Source organism: Mastigoproctus giganteus, chromosome 6, assembly GCF_048544385.1.
Source record: "Mastigoproctus giganteus isolate SK-2022 chromosome 6, ASM4854438v1, whole genome shotgun sequence".
NCBI lineage: Eukaryota > Metazoa > Arthropoda > Arachnida > Uropygi > Thelyphonidae > Mastigoproctus > Mastigoproctus giganteus.
Window position 1 is genome coordinate 52,757,014 of NC_143580.1, and position 17,992 is coordinate 52,775,005.

A 17,992-nucleotide genomic window follows, 5' to 3' on the forward strand; every position below is an offset into this window, starting at 1 on the left:
AAAAGGGAGAGGCTTTTTAGTATAATATTATTATGTTATTTCATAACATAATTATAAAGATAAGCAAGTGTGAATCCCTTGTTATGGGAAATTTCAGTCTGCCCCTTACTAATTGGAGCAATTTAGAGGGGGAACTCATCAAGGGGGACAAACTTTCAGTACAGGATTGTTAATGGCATGTTAGGGAAAGTACTAGGGATAAGAACACATCACTCATGATGTTGATAGTGTTATAGCTGATGATGCAAGAAACTGTTAGTGGGGAGTGATCACGGAGTGCTAAGGCAGGTGACAACAAGTGAGATGTTGATAATTTAAAAGTAAGAACGGATTTCAGAATGAAAAGGAAGGAAGGACAATCACAACAATCTAATATGCTATTTGAGAAGATAGTGTGCAGAAAGCGAACACAGGAGAATTATTGAATAATTTGAAAGCTACTGTCGTCGAAGCCACATATGCACATATACCATTAAGAAAAATGGTATGGGGAGAATGTCAAGGTATACAGGTAGGTGAATAAGGATCAGTGTGACCAATGTTGCCAATGCATCATAAAAAAAGCAAATGAAATAATATATCAAAGAGAAAAAAAAGAGTGCATAGGATATTTACAGTGTAATTGAAATATAATACAAATATGCTCTGAAGTATAAGTTCATCTGTAATAGCACCCCGGGAATGGTTATGATGGCAAAAGCAGTATGAGAAATTACTTGCTAAGGCAGCAAAGAAAGGGGATGAAGAGTTTTACTTTTACATAAATAAAAAGAAGGAAAGAGCAAATCAGAATAGGTCCATATTTAATGATGCAGTGAAGTCATTTATAACCCACCAGACAATATGAATGAGAACTTCTCATCCATCATGACACTGATGAAGGGGTACAAGGTGTGAAGTCAATATTTGCAGCTCATACAATATTAAGAGATATTCATTCACTCACTCACTCGGCGCCTCCGTAGCCAGGTGGGAAGGAGCAGCAGTGCGTAGCACACGCTTCTTGATTAGACTGGGGTTCGAGCCCGTCACCACCAAATACGGAGGATGTGGAAAGGTCAGGGAATGACCACCGCATATCCCGGAGCAATATGGCCTTAGTTGCTAATGCTCCTAAAAACCAAATAACAAACAACTCACTCACTCATTCTGGAAGCCATTCATTTGCTACCCATATAACTAGTACCCTACTAAGGGAACCACAAGGTGAAGAGTAGACACTGTGTTATGGATACAAGGTGTGATGTCATCATTTTCAGTTCATGCAATTTTAAGAGAGTGCTTAATGACCACCATCAAGCAGCACTCTTCAGAACAACTTGAATAAGCTTCTGGAATGGTCAGATAAATTGAAACTGTTTTAATATTGCAAAGTGCAAGGTTTTCACAACCTAAGAATAACATAATATCATTCCCTCCAAATATTCATTTGGAGGGAATGAATTAAAAATGGCAGAGGAAGAAAGTGATTTTGGGATTGTGATACAGAATATATGAAATTCTCTAGGCAGTGCAGACAGGTTGCAAGGAGGGCCCATAGTGCTCTGCCAGTGATTTATGGAACAATTACTTGCAGAGATAAGGAGATTATAATTACACTGTGTGAATCAATTATGAGATCTGAAACGTTACATACACAAATGGAGGCCACATGTTAAAAAAAAAATTCACGAAAAGGTCCAATGTGAGGAACACACACACCTGATTAGATTAGCAAAAGCAGGGCCATGCAAAGGTACTCTGGGGCCTGTATGCAAAAGAGATTAAGGGGCCTTGTTTATTTACGTTGAGACTTTGATGGCTCTCTCAGTTGGGAGCCCTGGTGCGGTATTTCCAATGCACCCCCCATATACATGGCCTTGAGCAAAAGGGTGCCTATACAAATGGGACTTCTACTTTGAATATATAATTACGGAACTGAGTAACTAGATCCTTTAGTGGAAATATGACTGAAGTTTAGAAGTCCTTGAGTAGGGAGTAAAATGAATGAAGGAGAAATTTTCACCTATTAATGGTACTTGAACGAAGAGTCATAAATGCAAACTGAGGAGAGGTATAGAGTGAATTTCAGGAAGTTTTGCTTTAGCCAGTAAGTTGTTAATCATTGGAGGCAACTTATTCATTGGAATAAGTTGCCTCCATGGATGGTTGGCTGACTGCTTGGGGAAATTCAAATATTAGCTTGAATTTTTTTAATTGTGATTAAAAAAGAATTTTATTTTGGCTGATGATGCTGCAAAAGCATGGCTTCCTTGCACTGTAAGCCAATAGTAATACATTAATTAAAACATTAAATTAATATTTAATTAATTAAAATGTATTGCAAATTAATATTTAATTAATTAAAATATATTGCAAATTAACATTTCATTATATCATTATTTAATAATTAATCATTAAATAATAAGGTAATAAAAATTAATGAAAATCAAAGGTTCATTTCTAATATTTGGTCATAAGTGCCAAAAATCTTAGTTACACTTCTGTTAATAACCTCAGAAATCCTCTTTCTATTAGAAATATTTAATGGTTATGTTATGATGATTCACAGAAAAATATAATTATTAACAGAATGATATTACTTTCTTTCATATTTCCTGTATGGCTGTGGGCTTGGCTTTTGTTTTTCACTTCTATATATGAGGGGTGATAATTTAGTTTGTAGACTAGTGCAAGATTTTATGTTTACCATGCAAACTTTCCATAACTGCTGCTAGAGGTGCTCTCCCTGATCACTACTGAGCAGATTCCATGTGTGTATGCCAGTACTCGTCGAGCTAGTGTTGTGTGAAGAGAGTTTCTTTAGCCGTGTGTCAAATCATTTTGAAGCAAGTATCATGTTGTACATACAATTTGTTATTGTGTCAGATGGGGCTTAAATGCATCAGAAACAGTTAAAGAGATGAATGAAGCATATGGTAATGAGGGTTTTGGTATGACAGCCATATTTAAATGGCACAAACGATTCAGTGAAGGCTGTGAGTCTGTTACAGATGACTCAAGACCTGGTCAACCTTCCTCCTCAACAACTGAGCAAATCACAAAAACCCAGGAAATCTTGGATGAAGACAGGTGAATTACACTTCATGAATTAGAATGTCCATTTCATATGATAGTGCACACAATATTGTGAAAATGTCATGAATCTGTGTCTGATGGATTCCACACGATTTGACTCCAGAACAAAAACAGCAAAGAATAGACTTGTGCAAAGAAATGATTGATTGTTTTGAAACACAGAGTCAAAACTTCTTAAATCAAATAGTGACTTTTGATGAAACTTGGAGTTTTTACTATGATCCAACAGCCGAGTGAGTGGAAACATTCTGATTCACCAAGACCTAAGAAATTTTGGGCTTCTCGTTCAGCTGACAAACAAATGGTTCTTGTGTTTTTTGACATAAAAGGCATTCTTGTTACACATTTTGTGCCTCGTGGAACAACTAAGGAAGCATACTCTAAGGTTTTCAAAGTCAAACTTTGTCATGTCATTCATGAGAAACATCAAGAACTTTCCAGTGTGAAGTGGTTTCTTCGTCAAGACAATGCTAGGCCCCGTACAACTAATATTGTGCAGCCAGTGATCACTGCCATAGGTGCCAAGGTTCTACCACATCCCCCTTATTCATATGGAGCTAAGTCTGGTGGACTTAGCCCCCGTGTGACTTCTTCCTGTTTCCGTGTCCAAAGAAATCTCTGAAAGGCATGTATTTTGCGTCTGACAACGATGCTCAGAGAGCCACAATGGAAGCACTTCACAGTCTTTTGAAAAATGGCTTGCAAGAAGCATTTAATGTGTGGGTACAACTGTGGCAAAAATGTTTAAAGTTCAGGGAAAGTATTTTGAGAAGGAGAAATCCAGATGATGACAATTAAGATAAGATCTTGCACAAGTCTGCAAATTAAATGGTCATTCCTTATACATGCACAAGTATTATCTCTTGAGTTACATAATTTAATACTTGTGGGCATGAGCATTAAATCATGTAACTCAGGGGATACCTGTGCAATGCACTATGCTGATCATAAGTGGCTGTGATTGGCACATTACATATCTGTCTGCACTGGTTTGGAGAGATCTGGGTTCCATTCCTATTGACAACTGGAAGAATTTCCTCTTCGATCGAGGAGCTTTAGTTGGCCATTTCAGGCAGAGGGAGTAGGGTTTTTCTCCATGAGTTATTTCAGATTTTTAAGCCTGCATAATATGCAGATTGGCCTGTGGAATGACTGACTCACCCGCCTACTCACTCACTCATGCAGCCATTCATTCCCTATCCATTATAACTGGTTCCCTATTAATGGCGGTTTTTTTTTTAACATATAAAACACTTGCTGCCACCAGCCAAGAGAAACAATAAAATGAAGTGTGCCTAATGATTTTCTTTTTACAAAGGTTGCATGCTGGGTCCACACTTGGCACAAGTGGGAATAAAAGGGGGGGGGGGGGAGAAGGGGCCAGGGGAGCTATTCACTGTTCACTTTATCCTATGAAGATGACTGTCTCCTTTACAGGTTGCCAGTCTCACCAAATGTAATCAAAACCCTCATGGCTAGCACAGCAGTTACAATTGTTGTCTTTCTACATTATGTGGAGAAACAGCTTGAGTTCGAATCTCATTGGGACAGAAGTAATGTTGACAGACATTTTTTTTTTTTTTTCCCACATTGTGACCGAGGTAGTCGGTTCTTGGTGCTGGTGGCACAGTTTTCTCCCTCCTGGAAACTCAGGTTTTTAACATGCAGAAAAAAAGACAAACCAATCACAGAATAACAGAATAACATATGCAATTCACAGACATATATAACAATGCATTGTGGCCTTAGCTGTCTGTATCTAATACAACCAAAACCATAAATGTAGGCAAGTGTGCTACTTAGTGATCCAAGCAATGATTTAGAGGGTTAGTAAAAAAGTTAAAGGTGAAGAAAGGTATCTTTCTTTTCATTATTTATTGTGTGTATTCTTCTTGAGTTTTTAATCTTATAACCTTCTGAGAAACTTTTACTAACTTACAAATAATGGAGGGACTAGTTATTACTTGTTTGTCCTAGGGAATTTTTGTCATAATGAGCTATTTCTTATGGTATGCAAGGCCATAGTTTTTCCATGTACAAGTGTGTTCATGGGCTGATTTACATGTTGTGTGTGTAGGCTGGAAACCCCAGAATAACTCAGGAGAATCCTACTTCCTCCACTCAAGAGGAAAGGGCTTGAAGATTCTGCTGATCATTGAATGATTCAAACCCAGACCTCTCTGAAAATCTTATTAAGATCACTGTAATCACTAAACACTGTTTGTTTCTCTCTCTCTCTCTCTCTCTCTCTCTCTCTCTCTCTCTCTCTCTCTCTCTCTCTCTCTCTCTCTCTCCCCCCCCCCCTTGATCACTCATTCACAGAAAGTCACAAGTTACTTTATTCCAATCTTCTGTACAAAAGTAAGCATATACAGGGTGATTCACTACCAGTGCCACAAACTTGCAGGAGGTGTAGGGGGCACAAAGACGATCGGAATCATATAGCATTGCAGGGTCCGAAATGCCTTCTTCATGCAGTAGAGGACGTTGAACGGGAGGCTGCGTGAACAGCAATCCTGCTGGAAGTCAGCATTTGTGAACAGGTTCCAGAGGCAGTAGGATGGATGAGCAGTCAAATGTTGAACTGACCAACATGCACCTCGCATATGGAGCTACGGACTGTAATGGGTGCACTGCTCTGCGCTTGTACCAGGAATGTTTCCTGCACAGGCGTGCTCCTCATCATACGATTTTCGCACGTGGGCACAGAAGGTTACGTGAGACTGGTTGTTTCACGAGAGGTACCATGAATCGAGAGCGAACAACGAGGATGCCAGACAATGAGGAGAATGTCTTATGTCATGCAGAAGGCAATCCGAGTACGAGTACTTGAGCGATAGGCCAACGATTGGGTATTTCCCAATCCACTGTATGGAGGATACTGTCAACAAACCAAATGAGTTCATACCATCTGCAACGCGTCCAATCATTGGAGCCTGCGAATTATCCACTCCGGAAGATATTTGCTAATTGGTTTCTTCAACAGAAACGGTTCTCAAACGCTGACTTCCAGCGGGATCGCTGTTCACGCGACCTCCCGTTCAACGTCCTGTACCGCATGACGAAGGCATTTCGTACCCTGCAATGCTATGTGATTCCAATTTGTCTTTGTGCCCCCTACACCTCCTGCAAGTTTGTCGCACTGGTAGTGAATCACCCTGTATATGTAAAAGCAAGTAACTTGTGACAGAAAGCCACAAGTTACTTTATTCCAATCTTCTGTAAAAAAGTAAGCATATATATGTAAAAGCAAGTAAAGCAGTTAAATACTCAAGTTTAGTCTAATATTCAGATGTTATAATTTGTAGCTACAAGTATATGAGACAGTGATTGAAGATGACAGAATCGAGAAAGAACTAGCCAGACAAAGAAAAGAACAAGAAGAAAAGGAAAATAAAGCAGCTATCAAGGTAAGTAATATATATATATATATAAATAACTTAGCAGTTTTTTGTTGAAAAGTTAATAATAAATGCAATTATCTAATACAAGCTAATTTTTATAATCACTTTATGCCCATGATTTTTAAAGCAGAAAACTAGCTGGGTAATAATTTTTCACAGGACTGTCTTTAGATTAATAGCCATTGGTGTGTATGAATAAAAACTTGGATACTAAACTACTCTACTATCAAAAGGCAGTATTTATGTAGCATGGCCAGCTAGATAGTTTTATAAACTATCAACATTTGCTTCTCAGAATGATCTCCCCCCTCCACTAAATGCTTTTGCATGAACAGTGATTCCTGCTTCAGCAGACCTAAAGGAAGAAACTTCCAGAATGGCCAGAACATGTTGAATTAAAAATTTTATCATTAGCACTAGAATACTGGAATACTAGAGCAATAAACTGGGCATCCTCCAGCTCTATATGGCTCATAGTGCTAATGCAGTAAAATTCCTAATGCAGTAAAATTCCTAAAATTCCTAAATTCCAATGGATATTCCTATATGATCCACATCTGGATCATATAGGAATATCCATTGATGTTTTTCTAGACAGTAGTCAGCAACTGAAATAGGATTCTTTTGAAATTTACATGTGCCGATGTTTCTTGAAGTGGTGCTTGTAGGTTTCCTGTGGATATGGCACACCTTCTTGGGGTGTAAAATTGCATCTCCTCAGGCACAAGTCATGCATTTAAAGTGAGGTAAATTTCACTAGAGGTGAGTGTCACCTTAGTTTGTTTTAGTTTTGATTTTACTTTAATTTGATGGTTAAGGTAAGAAATGCACCTGGCCAAGTAAGACCTTAACTGTTGCACTAGTTTGCTGCATTGTATTATAATTATTGTTCTTTTTTCTACAATAGTCTTAAAGACAATTATATTTGTAGTAAAGAAAAAAAATCTTCAATTTTCTATGTTATGTAATATGTTCTGAATGATAAATATATATAAATCAATCATTTATGTATATACAATGCATATTCATGTTATAATCTCTCTAATTTCAATATTTCAGTAATTTGAACACCCCTTAGAATTTATACATACTCTGCTGGATTGGTTGGTAATTGCTATAGAAATAAGGAAGGTTGATGAACTGAGCTGCTAAGTTGCCTGGCTAAGGAGGGAAGGGAGACTGAAGGAAGAAGGAGAATAGTGGAAATGCTATTGATAGGAAAGAGAACTAATAGTGGGGAGGATAGTGACTTTCTGGTTTATTAGGATTTGTTTGAATCAATGTTTAAAGATTTGGTTGGTATTTACTTTTTCTTTTTATGAATGATATTCACCTAGATCAGCAATTCCCAACCTTTTTTGACTTGAGATCCCCTTTCAACATAATATTTTTATCACGAACCACTAAGCCTATATTCTCTGAAGTCATATATAATAGCTCTGAATTTTTATTATAAAATATTTCCAGTACTATGTTTTTATAAGTGATATTGCTCACTATGCAAGGGTGGGCCCAAACCACAACTAAATATAAATTTTGAACCAAATCACATAAATTAATATTAAACTATTTTGTAGTTTATAAAAATATACCTATGTAAATCTCGGCAGATGCCATTACAGAATTTTCAGTGCGACCCTCCTGAAACACTTTTGCTAACCCCTGGGGGTTCATGAACCATCGATTGGGAACCGCTGACATAGATGAACCAAGAATATTGTTATAGGGAAGGAAGAGTATTCGTTCCGCAATGAACACTGTTATTCAAGACATGAGCAGGACAACCAACACCAATTGCGGAAGATGTAAGACCATTTTTCAAGGTGGAAAAGACATTGTTCTCAGTTTTTTTCATTCAACCACCAAAATTAGTATTACAGTTATCACCTGTAAAAGACACACATTTTGACGCAATTCCATTTTCATTCAACACTTCCAATATGATATTTGATATCGTGGTCGACTATTTGTTTGTTGCATTTTTTAAACCTAGTAATTTGATTTGAATTCCTCCATTCTTATAGTCAAAGTATTGAATACAAATTTGAAACAATTTTACTGTACCATGATTACTTGCATCTGTTTGAACACTTATGTATTTAATATTATTATCAGAAATTTCTCGTAGAAACTTTATGATTGAATGTGGAGCTAAAACTGCATTTACTATTGCTTCTGTTTTCGTACAAGCACGAATAATCTATTTGACTATTTTTGAGTCAGAGTAAATTATTTTGTGAAATACAGCTGAGCAATCCATTGATTTATAAGATTGGTGATGTTTGATTGTATGGAATGCTAAAGCTCCTTCAGCGGCCCAAACAAAGTTCAACATATACAGGGTGATTCTCTGAACTATTTTCTATCATAAAAAAGTCACTCAAACACGAATTGTTCCTTTGATTCTGAACATTTTTTATGCTTATCTGATTCCAAATAGCACTGTAGTTCAGCAGCAGCACCTTTGTTGGCAACAGATACTACAGAACTACATATAGCGCATTTAGCTTCCCACGGACTCTTTCCAGGGGCAAATGCAGGAAATTTTCTTTGCAATTTATACTAAATTGAGATTTTCTCTTTGGAATTTTGGATAAGTTATTATTCTGAAATATTAAAAATATTTACAAAGTTAATAAATCTACATTTAAGTTTAAAAATTTTAAATATTCAATACAGTTTCTTATTATTATTAGCTCAGGATTTTTTTAAATAGCTACCTTTATTTTTTTGTTTCAACCAGTGAAAGTATGCATACTTCTAAATATTAATAGAAAACTTAGGATGTGATGACATGAAATGTACCTGTCAATAAAACACAGATATAAATACAAATTGGCAGAATCCATAGGAAAATATGGATTCTGAGTGCTACGAGGGACGCCATTTGAATGCATTGTAAGCAGAATTATTAGCAGGCTGAATAGTTAGCATAAGTGCAGCAATTATTTCTTGTTTGGACATTATTTTTCTGCTTACAGGACATCCTTAAAAAAAAGGACATATCTGGGAAAAACCAGATGTCTGGTACACCTACATTCAGTCAATTTTCTGCCTAATTCTAAAAAATCTAGGGAATATACAATAACTAGGAAATAGGTTATTTGACATAAACAAAATTTTGCAGTGATTATTATAAAAAAAAATTACATTTTTCTAAAATATAAATTATTTTCTTTTTCAAAGATGCCATGTAGAACAAGAATGAAAGAAATCCTTTATATATTAAATTTCTTATTCTAGAGAAGATATACTGATCAACTTTCAGTTATGGAACCATGCTGAAATGCATGTTATAATGATTACATGCATGTTATAATGATTACAAATTCCTTTCATGGAATTTGTACATGCATAAAGTACATTTTTTATATGGATACCTAGAGAAGGAAGAAGTTAGCAGCTTAGTAATTATGTAAATTTCACTGTGGTTTTAACAAATTGTTCTTCAGTAAAAATCTAATCTTTTGCTATGTAACATTGGTTACACTATTTGAAATAATTACACTATAAAAAATAAAATAATACTTAAAAAAAAAAAAAAAAACCAAGCAAACATAGCATCAAACAAGAGTTATAATATGTAGGCTTTAAACATATGGATTGAATTTCTTATACCAAAGTAAAACATAAGTGTAATGGTAACACTAAAGGGGAAAAATTGTTTAGATTGTTACTTTATTTCAAAATAACAGATATTACAATATCTGTTATTTGTTTATAAAGATTTACTTGTAATTTATTCTAAGTTCTATTGGGTAAGCTCAAGAAATCACAGTGCTAATGTAAAGCACAACTAATTTATGATTATTAAAAATAAAAACAGGAAAGAGGGCAGGGTACAAAATAGTTTTTATTCTTTATGGTTCTTAATCTTAAAAGTTGTATACTGTATTATTACAGTGGTGGATAAAGTGTAAGTTACCTCTGACATATGTTTTATTTTGTTATACTGCATTCAGTTTGTTGAGAAATAAATAATGCATGTTATAATGATTACAACCTATTAACAAAGATATATTACTGGCTTTGCATATGCTGTGGAAATTGAGTGTATTTTTTTTAGTACATTCTTTGTTTATATTTACTGCTGCACTGCATCATTATTGTGAAAGATTAAATACCTATAAAGTGACAATATATGCTTGCTGAGACAACTTTTGTTTTGTCTGCTGACTAAGTGATTGAAAAGTGCATAAAATTTTTTGCACATGATATACAAGGCACATCCACAGAATAAACTTTTTTGTACTTTCCCCTTTTTCCTGAGCCTGTCAAGAAAACTAGTTCTCCTTTTTTGCCAGTTATTAGTATCAGATTCCATCAGTAGTTAATTTGTAACTATATGACAAAGTATGAGCAGAAATATCAAGCCAAAACTAAATTTCCAGTCAAGTATTGCCTTTATTATTTAGCCAAAGGGGAAAAAAAAGAAAAAAAAAAAAAAAAACACTACTCACTCAAACAGCTATTTATGCTGTGTTTATCTTTTTTTTTTTTTTTTTAAACAGAAATTCTACTATATTCTAAACAAAAGTGCAACAGCACTTTTAGAGTAGTATTCTCTGGGAAGAGGTGAGTTGAGGAAACTAATGAGAAATTTCTGTATGCTTTTTCTATATTATAAGCTTCTAATGTCAAGATGAAATCTATACCTAATGTAATAATTTACACACACAAAAAAACTTGACATGGTTAGCTTAGGATTAATATTTAACTAAAGAAATGATCATGATATTTTCAACTAAAATTCTTTCTTCTTGCAGATACAAGCATGGTGGAGAGGAACCATGGTTAGAAAAGGACTTGGTCCATATTCTAAGAAAAAAGGAAAAAAAGGAAAGAAAGGGAAAAAAAAGAAATAATTTGTGCTAATAAATTATTTAACATTATATATATATATTTTTTGTATCAAATATATAATTACAATTTTGGTTGTAAATTAAATATATGAAAGCTGGCTTAATATATACCATTTTATAGTGAAATAAGCATATTTAACTGAAAATTAACATATGCTATTTCAGTGTAATGGTATTGTATTTCCCACTATATTTTAGTAAACAATCTGTTTATCAGAAAATGTGTAAGTTCTTCACTTAAGAAAGTTTCCCATTATTCATTCCAACAGCTAGTACTAATTTCCAAAACAACATAACCAATTTGTAGTTCATTTAATCATCCAGCCTACACAAAATGCATAAGGAAAAAAGTCATCAATTTGAGTGGCATTGATGTAAATTTAATTTTAATATTCTTTCAGCATGGCTTGACCTCTGATCTGGACTTTATTATTATTTTTTAATTTGTATAGTTAAAAGAAAAGTACAGTTACAGTCACTTTGAGGTACTTTCCCTTCTTCAGAACACTACACTTGTTTCAATGTTCTGGTAATTTTTCCTGGAATAAATGTATACATTCAGGGTGAGTTAGAATTATGTATAATCACTTGAAATAGTCATACCTTGCAGACAAAATGACCAAATTGAATAAAGAGTTTAATTTTAAAGCTAAAATAAAGAATATGTTTTTTAATAAGTTTTCATTGTGTTTCAGATTAAATGGTGGCCCAACAAGTATGGAGAATAATCAACTAACATTTGAAGAAAAGAAGTGAAATTCAGTCAACTGAAATGGTAGTGGAATATGAGAATGTTATACAGGTAACCCCCGAGGCGCCTCCATAGCCAGGTGGGAAGGAGCAGCAGTGCATAGCACATGCTTCTTGATTAGACCGGGGTTCGAGCCCGTCACCACCAAATACGGAGGATGCGGAAAGGTCAAGGAATGACCACCGCATATCTGGAGCAATATGGCCTTAGTTGCTAATGCTCCTAAAAAAAACAAATAACAAACAGGTAATCCCTGCTTAATGCTGATAATTCGTTCTGGAAAAACAGAGTGCTAAGTGAATCCGCGCTAAGCGAGCGCTGCATTCCCATAAGGTAACATATGTATTTGTAAGTTGCGGTCGGTGCCATAGAATATTTCCTAATCAATAATAAACGGTAGTGAAAAGATGCACAAATGTCGGTCAAAATATTTAATATTCAAATATTTGTACATATAAAATATTCTGCATTACATACGTATATAATTATGTGGTAACTACTTACGTATCAAAATTAAACTTAAAATTCCAATTAAAATCATGAATTTAATTGATCTAAATTGATCTAATTTAATTGATGAATTTAATCATGAAAAATGTGTCGATTTTGAGTTGCACTTTGGCAATCTTCCAAATAAACTAAAAGGGGTATTAATTTTAAATCCCCCACAGCATTACCACCCAACAATAAAGTCAACCGATCCTTCCCCGCTTTGAAACCTGGCATGTTTTTTTTTTTTCTTTCAATATGAAACTTCTTTTAGGCATTCGTTTCCACAAAAGTCCTGCTTCATCTATGTTAAAAACTTGTTGAGAAGTATAACACATAATACCCCTCTTCAATAATTTTAACAAATTCTTTTTCGAAAGTTTCGGCTCCTTCATCTACACTTGCGGCTTCTCCCTGGATTTTAAATCTATTCAACCAGCCCTTACTAGTTTTAAATGGATCCACATTTTTTTTTTTTTTTAGGCAAGTTTTCTTCAGATCATCATATTGGCTAATCTCTCTCTCTCTCTCTCTTATAATATTTAACTTAACTGAATTCTGCATTGGATATTATCTTCAATAAAATTAGTTAGTCTTTCCATTTCAATCCTAATAGTCGGCTAGCCCTAGTAGCTTGCAGTGAAACAACTATCTTTCCCGCTGCTAAAATTAATTCTTTAATTTTAGCAGCAGGAAAGATAAAATTAATTCTTTATTTTTTTATAATTGTTCTTACAGTTAAACTTGCAAGTCCTAAATTATGGCACACATCCACTTGTCGTTGACCGGAATCGATTCGCTTCAAAACGTCTAATTTAATTTTCAAATTCAGTCTTTTTCTTACATTTATAGTCTTCGTACTGTGCCCAGATGTTGCTTTTTCATTCTTATCGGCCATTATTAACTCTTCGAAAATGTAACTGCGTTGGTTGCATTAATTACGATATAATGTTCAAGTAAACTGTCCGTTACGCACAATGTCTAATACTGTACTGAGTAGACTATATTTTGAATAAATGCATATAATGCGAATATTACAAGCAATATACTTGATCGTTTTTTAAAATGTTGATCTCGGAACTACGTAACAAGTCACTGTACTGCAATTAATTTAGCGTGCGAGAAAATTTCACTGAGTGTGGGAAAATTTCTCAAGTTGGCGTGGGAAACGTTTTAATGCTGCTTTGCTATTCATTTTCAAGCTGTCGACTCCATCAAATGAAACGATTTCGCTAAATATGCCAAAGATGCAATCTGTAAAAGAATGTTATAGTGATCTGTGACAGCGTTATAGTCAGATATGGGTTATAATATAAGAACAGCATTATAGCGAATCAGTGCAAAGCGAACCACATTATAATGGGGGCCTGCTGTAGTGGTTTGGAAATGTTAACCTGTCAGGGATTAGTTTGTAGATGAACTCTACCCTTGTGGGATAATCAGACCTCACAGATTTAACGATACTGTTACTAGCCACAGCTATCCAGAATTGTTAATGAATGATGCAGTCCTTGTAACAAGAAACTTATTTCCAGATCCATTTGCATACTTTCAATAGGATGGTGCGCCTCTACACGTTTTCTCTGATGTCCAATCCTATATGGATAGGTCACGTGACAAATGCTTTTGAATACTGCCTCCCAAGGTCTCCAAAAACCTCATTCCTCTAGACTTTTCTACTACAAACACTGCAAGATTTGTGCGTATGTTGTCTGTGTGGTCATAAAGCAGGCAATATTACAGCTGACACACTAAATCAGGCTGTTGAGAAACAATGCCATTTATGTATATTTGATGGGCATATATATTGAATATCTGATAACCTTTGTAAAATATTCCATTTCAATGTATGTAATGTATTTGAAATCCTTTTATTGTTTGTTTACTCAAACTTTCTAATATAGAGCATATCAAAGTTTTTATACATAATTTTGACTCAACTGTGTGTTAGTTTCATAGAAATATTCTGGTTTGATGTAAACTTTTAGGAATGCATTTTTGTCTCATAATTAATCCAAATTTCTTTCCTCTTAAGTGCTCTTTTCAGTGGCACAAACAGATAGAGGTCACAGGATAAAAAATCAAACCTATAAGGAGGATGAGGAATAACATCTCAGCCAAGTTCATGCAGTGCATTCATAGTCAGATTTGCCATGTGGGCACTTCTAGAGCCAGGTGGGCAGGATCGGCAGTGCGTAGCACATGCTTCTTGATTAAACCGGGGTTCGAGTCCATGACCACCAAATACAGAGGATGCAGAAAGGTCAGGGAATGACCACTGCATATCCCCGGAGCAATATGGCCTTAGTTGCTAATGCTCCTAAATAACAACATAACATTAACAACAATAACAATTTGCCATGTGTAGATGAGCTTTGTCATTGTGGAGAAAACCCTTTGGACTGAAAACCTGGTTGCTCCCTTTTTTTTTTTTCAGAGGTTTGAATTTTTTTGGTGGAGGTGAATGAATGTGTTTCCATTCCATACTAGAATGTCTGAGTTTAAGAGTAAAGTGATTGATCCATGTCTTGTATCATAACAGTAGTTATGAAGTTATGATATAATTCAAAAAATCATCCCCTTCTCTCTGAATGCATACATCTGGAACCAGTGAACTCTCATTGAATTTTGTTCTGATGATAGTTGTTTGTGCACTGAATTACTGAATCATAGGTTTTATGGATTATAATGCGACAATGCTGACATTAAGTTTCAGTGCTAATTCATTCACCGTTATTTTGTTATACCATGAGTTCATTAATCTATGCATTTTTTGCAGTATTTACCATAGTTGCTGGCCTTGTTTGTGCACTTTTCTCTCTTTCATGATTTGATGGCAAGATTCTCCATATCGTTTTAGTACCAGTAGTCATACAGACAAATGATGCAAGGAAGTAGATTTTTTTCAGAATCTTCCAAAAATTTGAAGCAAAGCATCTGATTTTCTTGGAATGAAATTTAATTAATAATACACTGCCTTACTGAATCAGAAATATGTGTAAGCTCCATTTTATTTTGTACTGACACATCTTGCTGTGACAACCAGATGTTTCTTTTCATAGGGCTTATGTTATAATAACATACATGCAGTTTTCACAAACTGTGTTAACCATATGATTAAAAAAAGGTTCAGGTCAAATTTACCCCACAGAACTGGAAAGTAGTATAGCCAAATTAAAATCAGCTGACAACAATTCTTTGTTTTTGGCAAAAATGCCTGGTCATGCTAGTGAAAGCTGCAGATGGAAAAAGTATTTTTAGTTGTACAAAGTACACTGGGAGGCGATGTGATTTTATTTTACAATATATGTTTTAAAGTTAAAAAAAAGTATATATTATTCATAGCTGTAGTCATTATAATGTTAAAATAATCGCTTTACCAATTTTTGTTATCAAAATGTGGGGGGTGGCACTAGTGCACCTTCAACCATGTACATGGCACTTCAAACTTGAATATTTCTCGAAGTATCCCAATTCATTAATAGCTATGCAAACTTCTGAAATATAACCTAAAATTTATTAAACTTCTAAAAAAAAAATCAGTTTTGATATAAAAACAGACAATGGATTGGAAGATTTTTACCATCAAATCTCATGTTTTGACTACATTAAATCTAAATTTAATAAGTCTGTGAACATTTATTATCCACTAAGACAAGTTTTTTTGTGGACTGTTTGTTTTTCTGCTAATTGTTTATAAATGGCGAGCACAGCCAATGCAAATTTGTGACTCCAGTTGTCTGTTACTGGTATTCCTTTTTTGAGGTAAGATTTTTCTTCTATTTTTTTAGACATTTTTTTAACCTTCAATTTTTATCTAGCAATATGCAATGTAAGAATGCTCACAGAGAAAATAAAAATATGAAAAATATTTTATTAAATGTGTGCGTATAAATTTGCTCCAATTAATTGTTTACAAAAACGTGTTAATTTTATTTGACATCTACCAATTTTCATAGTATTTTACATGTGAATAAAAGGAAAGTTTATTATTACTTCTTTAAAGAAAAAAAAATTAGTACCCTGCAGAAAGAATCCCAAATAAAAAAGTCTGGGCACCCCTGGTCTATGCCAACTGCTGGCATGGATATGAGAGGTTGTCAAATGAAAACTTTGAGCACTTCACAGTGACTCACTCTATTTTGCCAACCCCATCATCATGGGAATGAATATCAACAGGCCAGAAAGTGTGCAGCAGTCCTTTGTTAGAGAATGTCTCCCAGGGGCCTTCAATCTGATAGCCCTTTGCCCTTTTAAACATTGCCCTTTATTTGTCTGAATATATGTGGAGGAAAGATTGCCACTAATTTGGCCAAGGTCCTTTTGATACCCTCATAAAGGACATACACATCATCCACCTAAGAGGTAGTATCTACATTGCAGTTCCAGTGACTGTAGTTTGATTATAAGCCATTGACTGTATCAAACTATATTTTTGTTATGAATAGTCATAAATTCCAGTGCTTTTGTTGATTTTTTGCACTTTTCTGCTTTTAGCATTTTTCATAGTATTAATCACAACTACAGAAATCAGCTGCCATTTCACTTGGTGAGTCTGCCTCCCCCACACACAATGGATTTTGCAAAATGATGAATGTGCATTGAGCATCACTTAATTTTTTTTCATTAGTCACTAGTGCTGTGTCACTGATCTTGTGCAAAAGAATCCCCAAAGTTTTTTTTTACTGTTCTGCATTTTTTATAAAAATTTAAAAAAATTGTGATTATTACACTCTTGCAGCCCATTAAAGTATTGTATTGCCCAGTAATGTATAATTAGTACTTTGTAGTTTATACTGCTTTTCTTGCTGCAGATAAACATTCATAAAAAAAAAAAAAAAAAAAAAAAAAGGTTTTATAAACTATTACAGGAAGCCATCATTGTAATTATATTCTAGAACTGCAAAAAAACAACAGGGCCAATGACTTGCATATGTTAAAAAAAAAATGCATTAAAACTTTTTTTTTTTTTAAGGTCACATTTATTACTAAACAGAAAAACAACCGGTGGCTCAACCTAACCTCATTCACATTATAAATTTGCCAACTGTTTTTCTCCTTAGTATAAAATTCATGAAATGTAAGCTATAAATAAACAAAAAAAGTCACCAGTTTATTTCTGCAAGGACTCAGATATTGTGGTCTCATTTTATTTATTTATTTACTTTTCTTTCTCTTTGTAAAGTTCTTTGTAAGAGGAAATTGTATTTAAATTGATTGAACCATCCATGACTAGGACCAAATTCTTGCTTTATATGTATGTTATGTAAATTTCATATTAATAATAGTAAAGTTAAAGCATCTGAAGTTATTTTTAGTTTTTTAAAAGGCTAAATACATTTTTAGCTTAATGTTACTTTCACATATTTAAATAAATGAAAGTATTAATATTAAAGATGCAATGAAAT

General features: G+C 34.3%; 1 protein-coding gene across 1 annotated transcript in view; it reads left to right on the top strand.

The window, feature by feature from the left end:
* LOC150084260 (dynein regulatory complex protein 9-like) overlaps nt 1-11,347 on the top strand; it is a 95,115-nt gene extending 83,768 nt beyond the window's left edge. Inside the window, exons 9-10 of the mRNA XM_090376167.1 lie at nt 6,387-6,488; nt 11,249-11,347. Coding sequence (XP_090232293.1) covers nt 6,387-6,488; nt 11,249-11,347 — 201 coding nt within the window. The remainder of the gene's footprint in view (nt 1-6,386; nt 6,489-11,248) is intronic.
* The last annotated feature ends 6,645 nt before the right edge of the window (nt 11,348-17,992 follow it).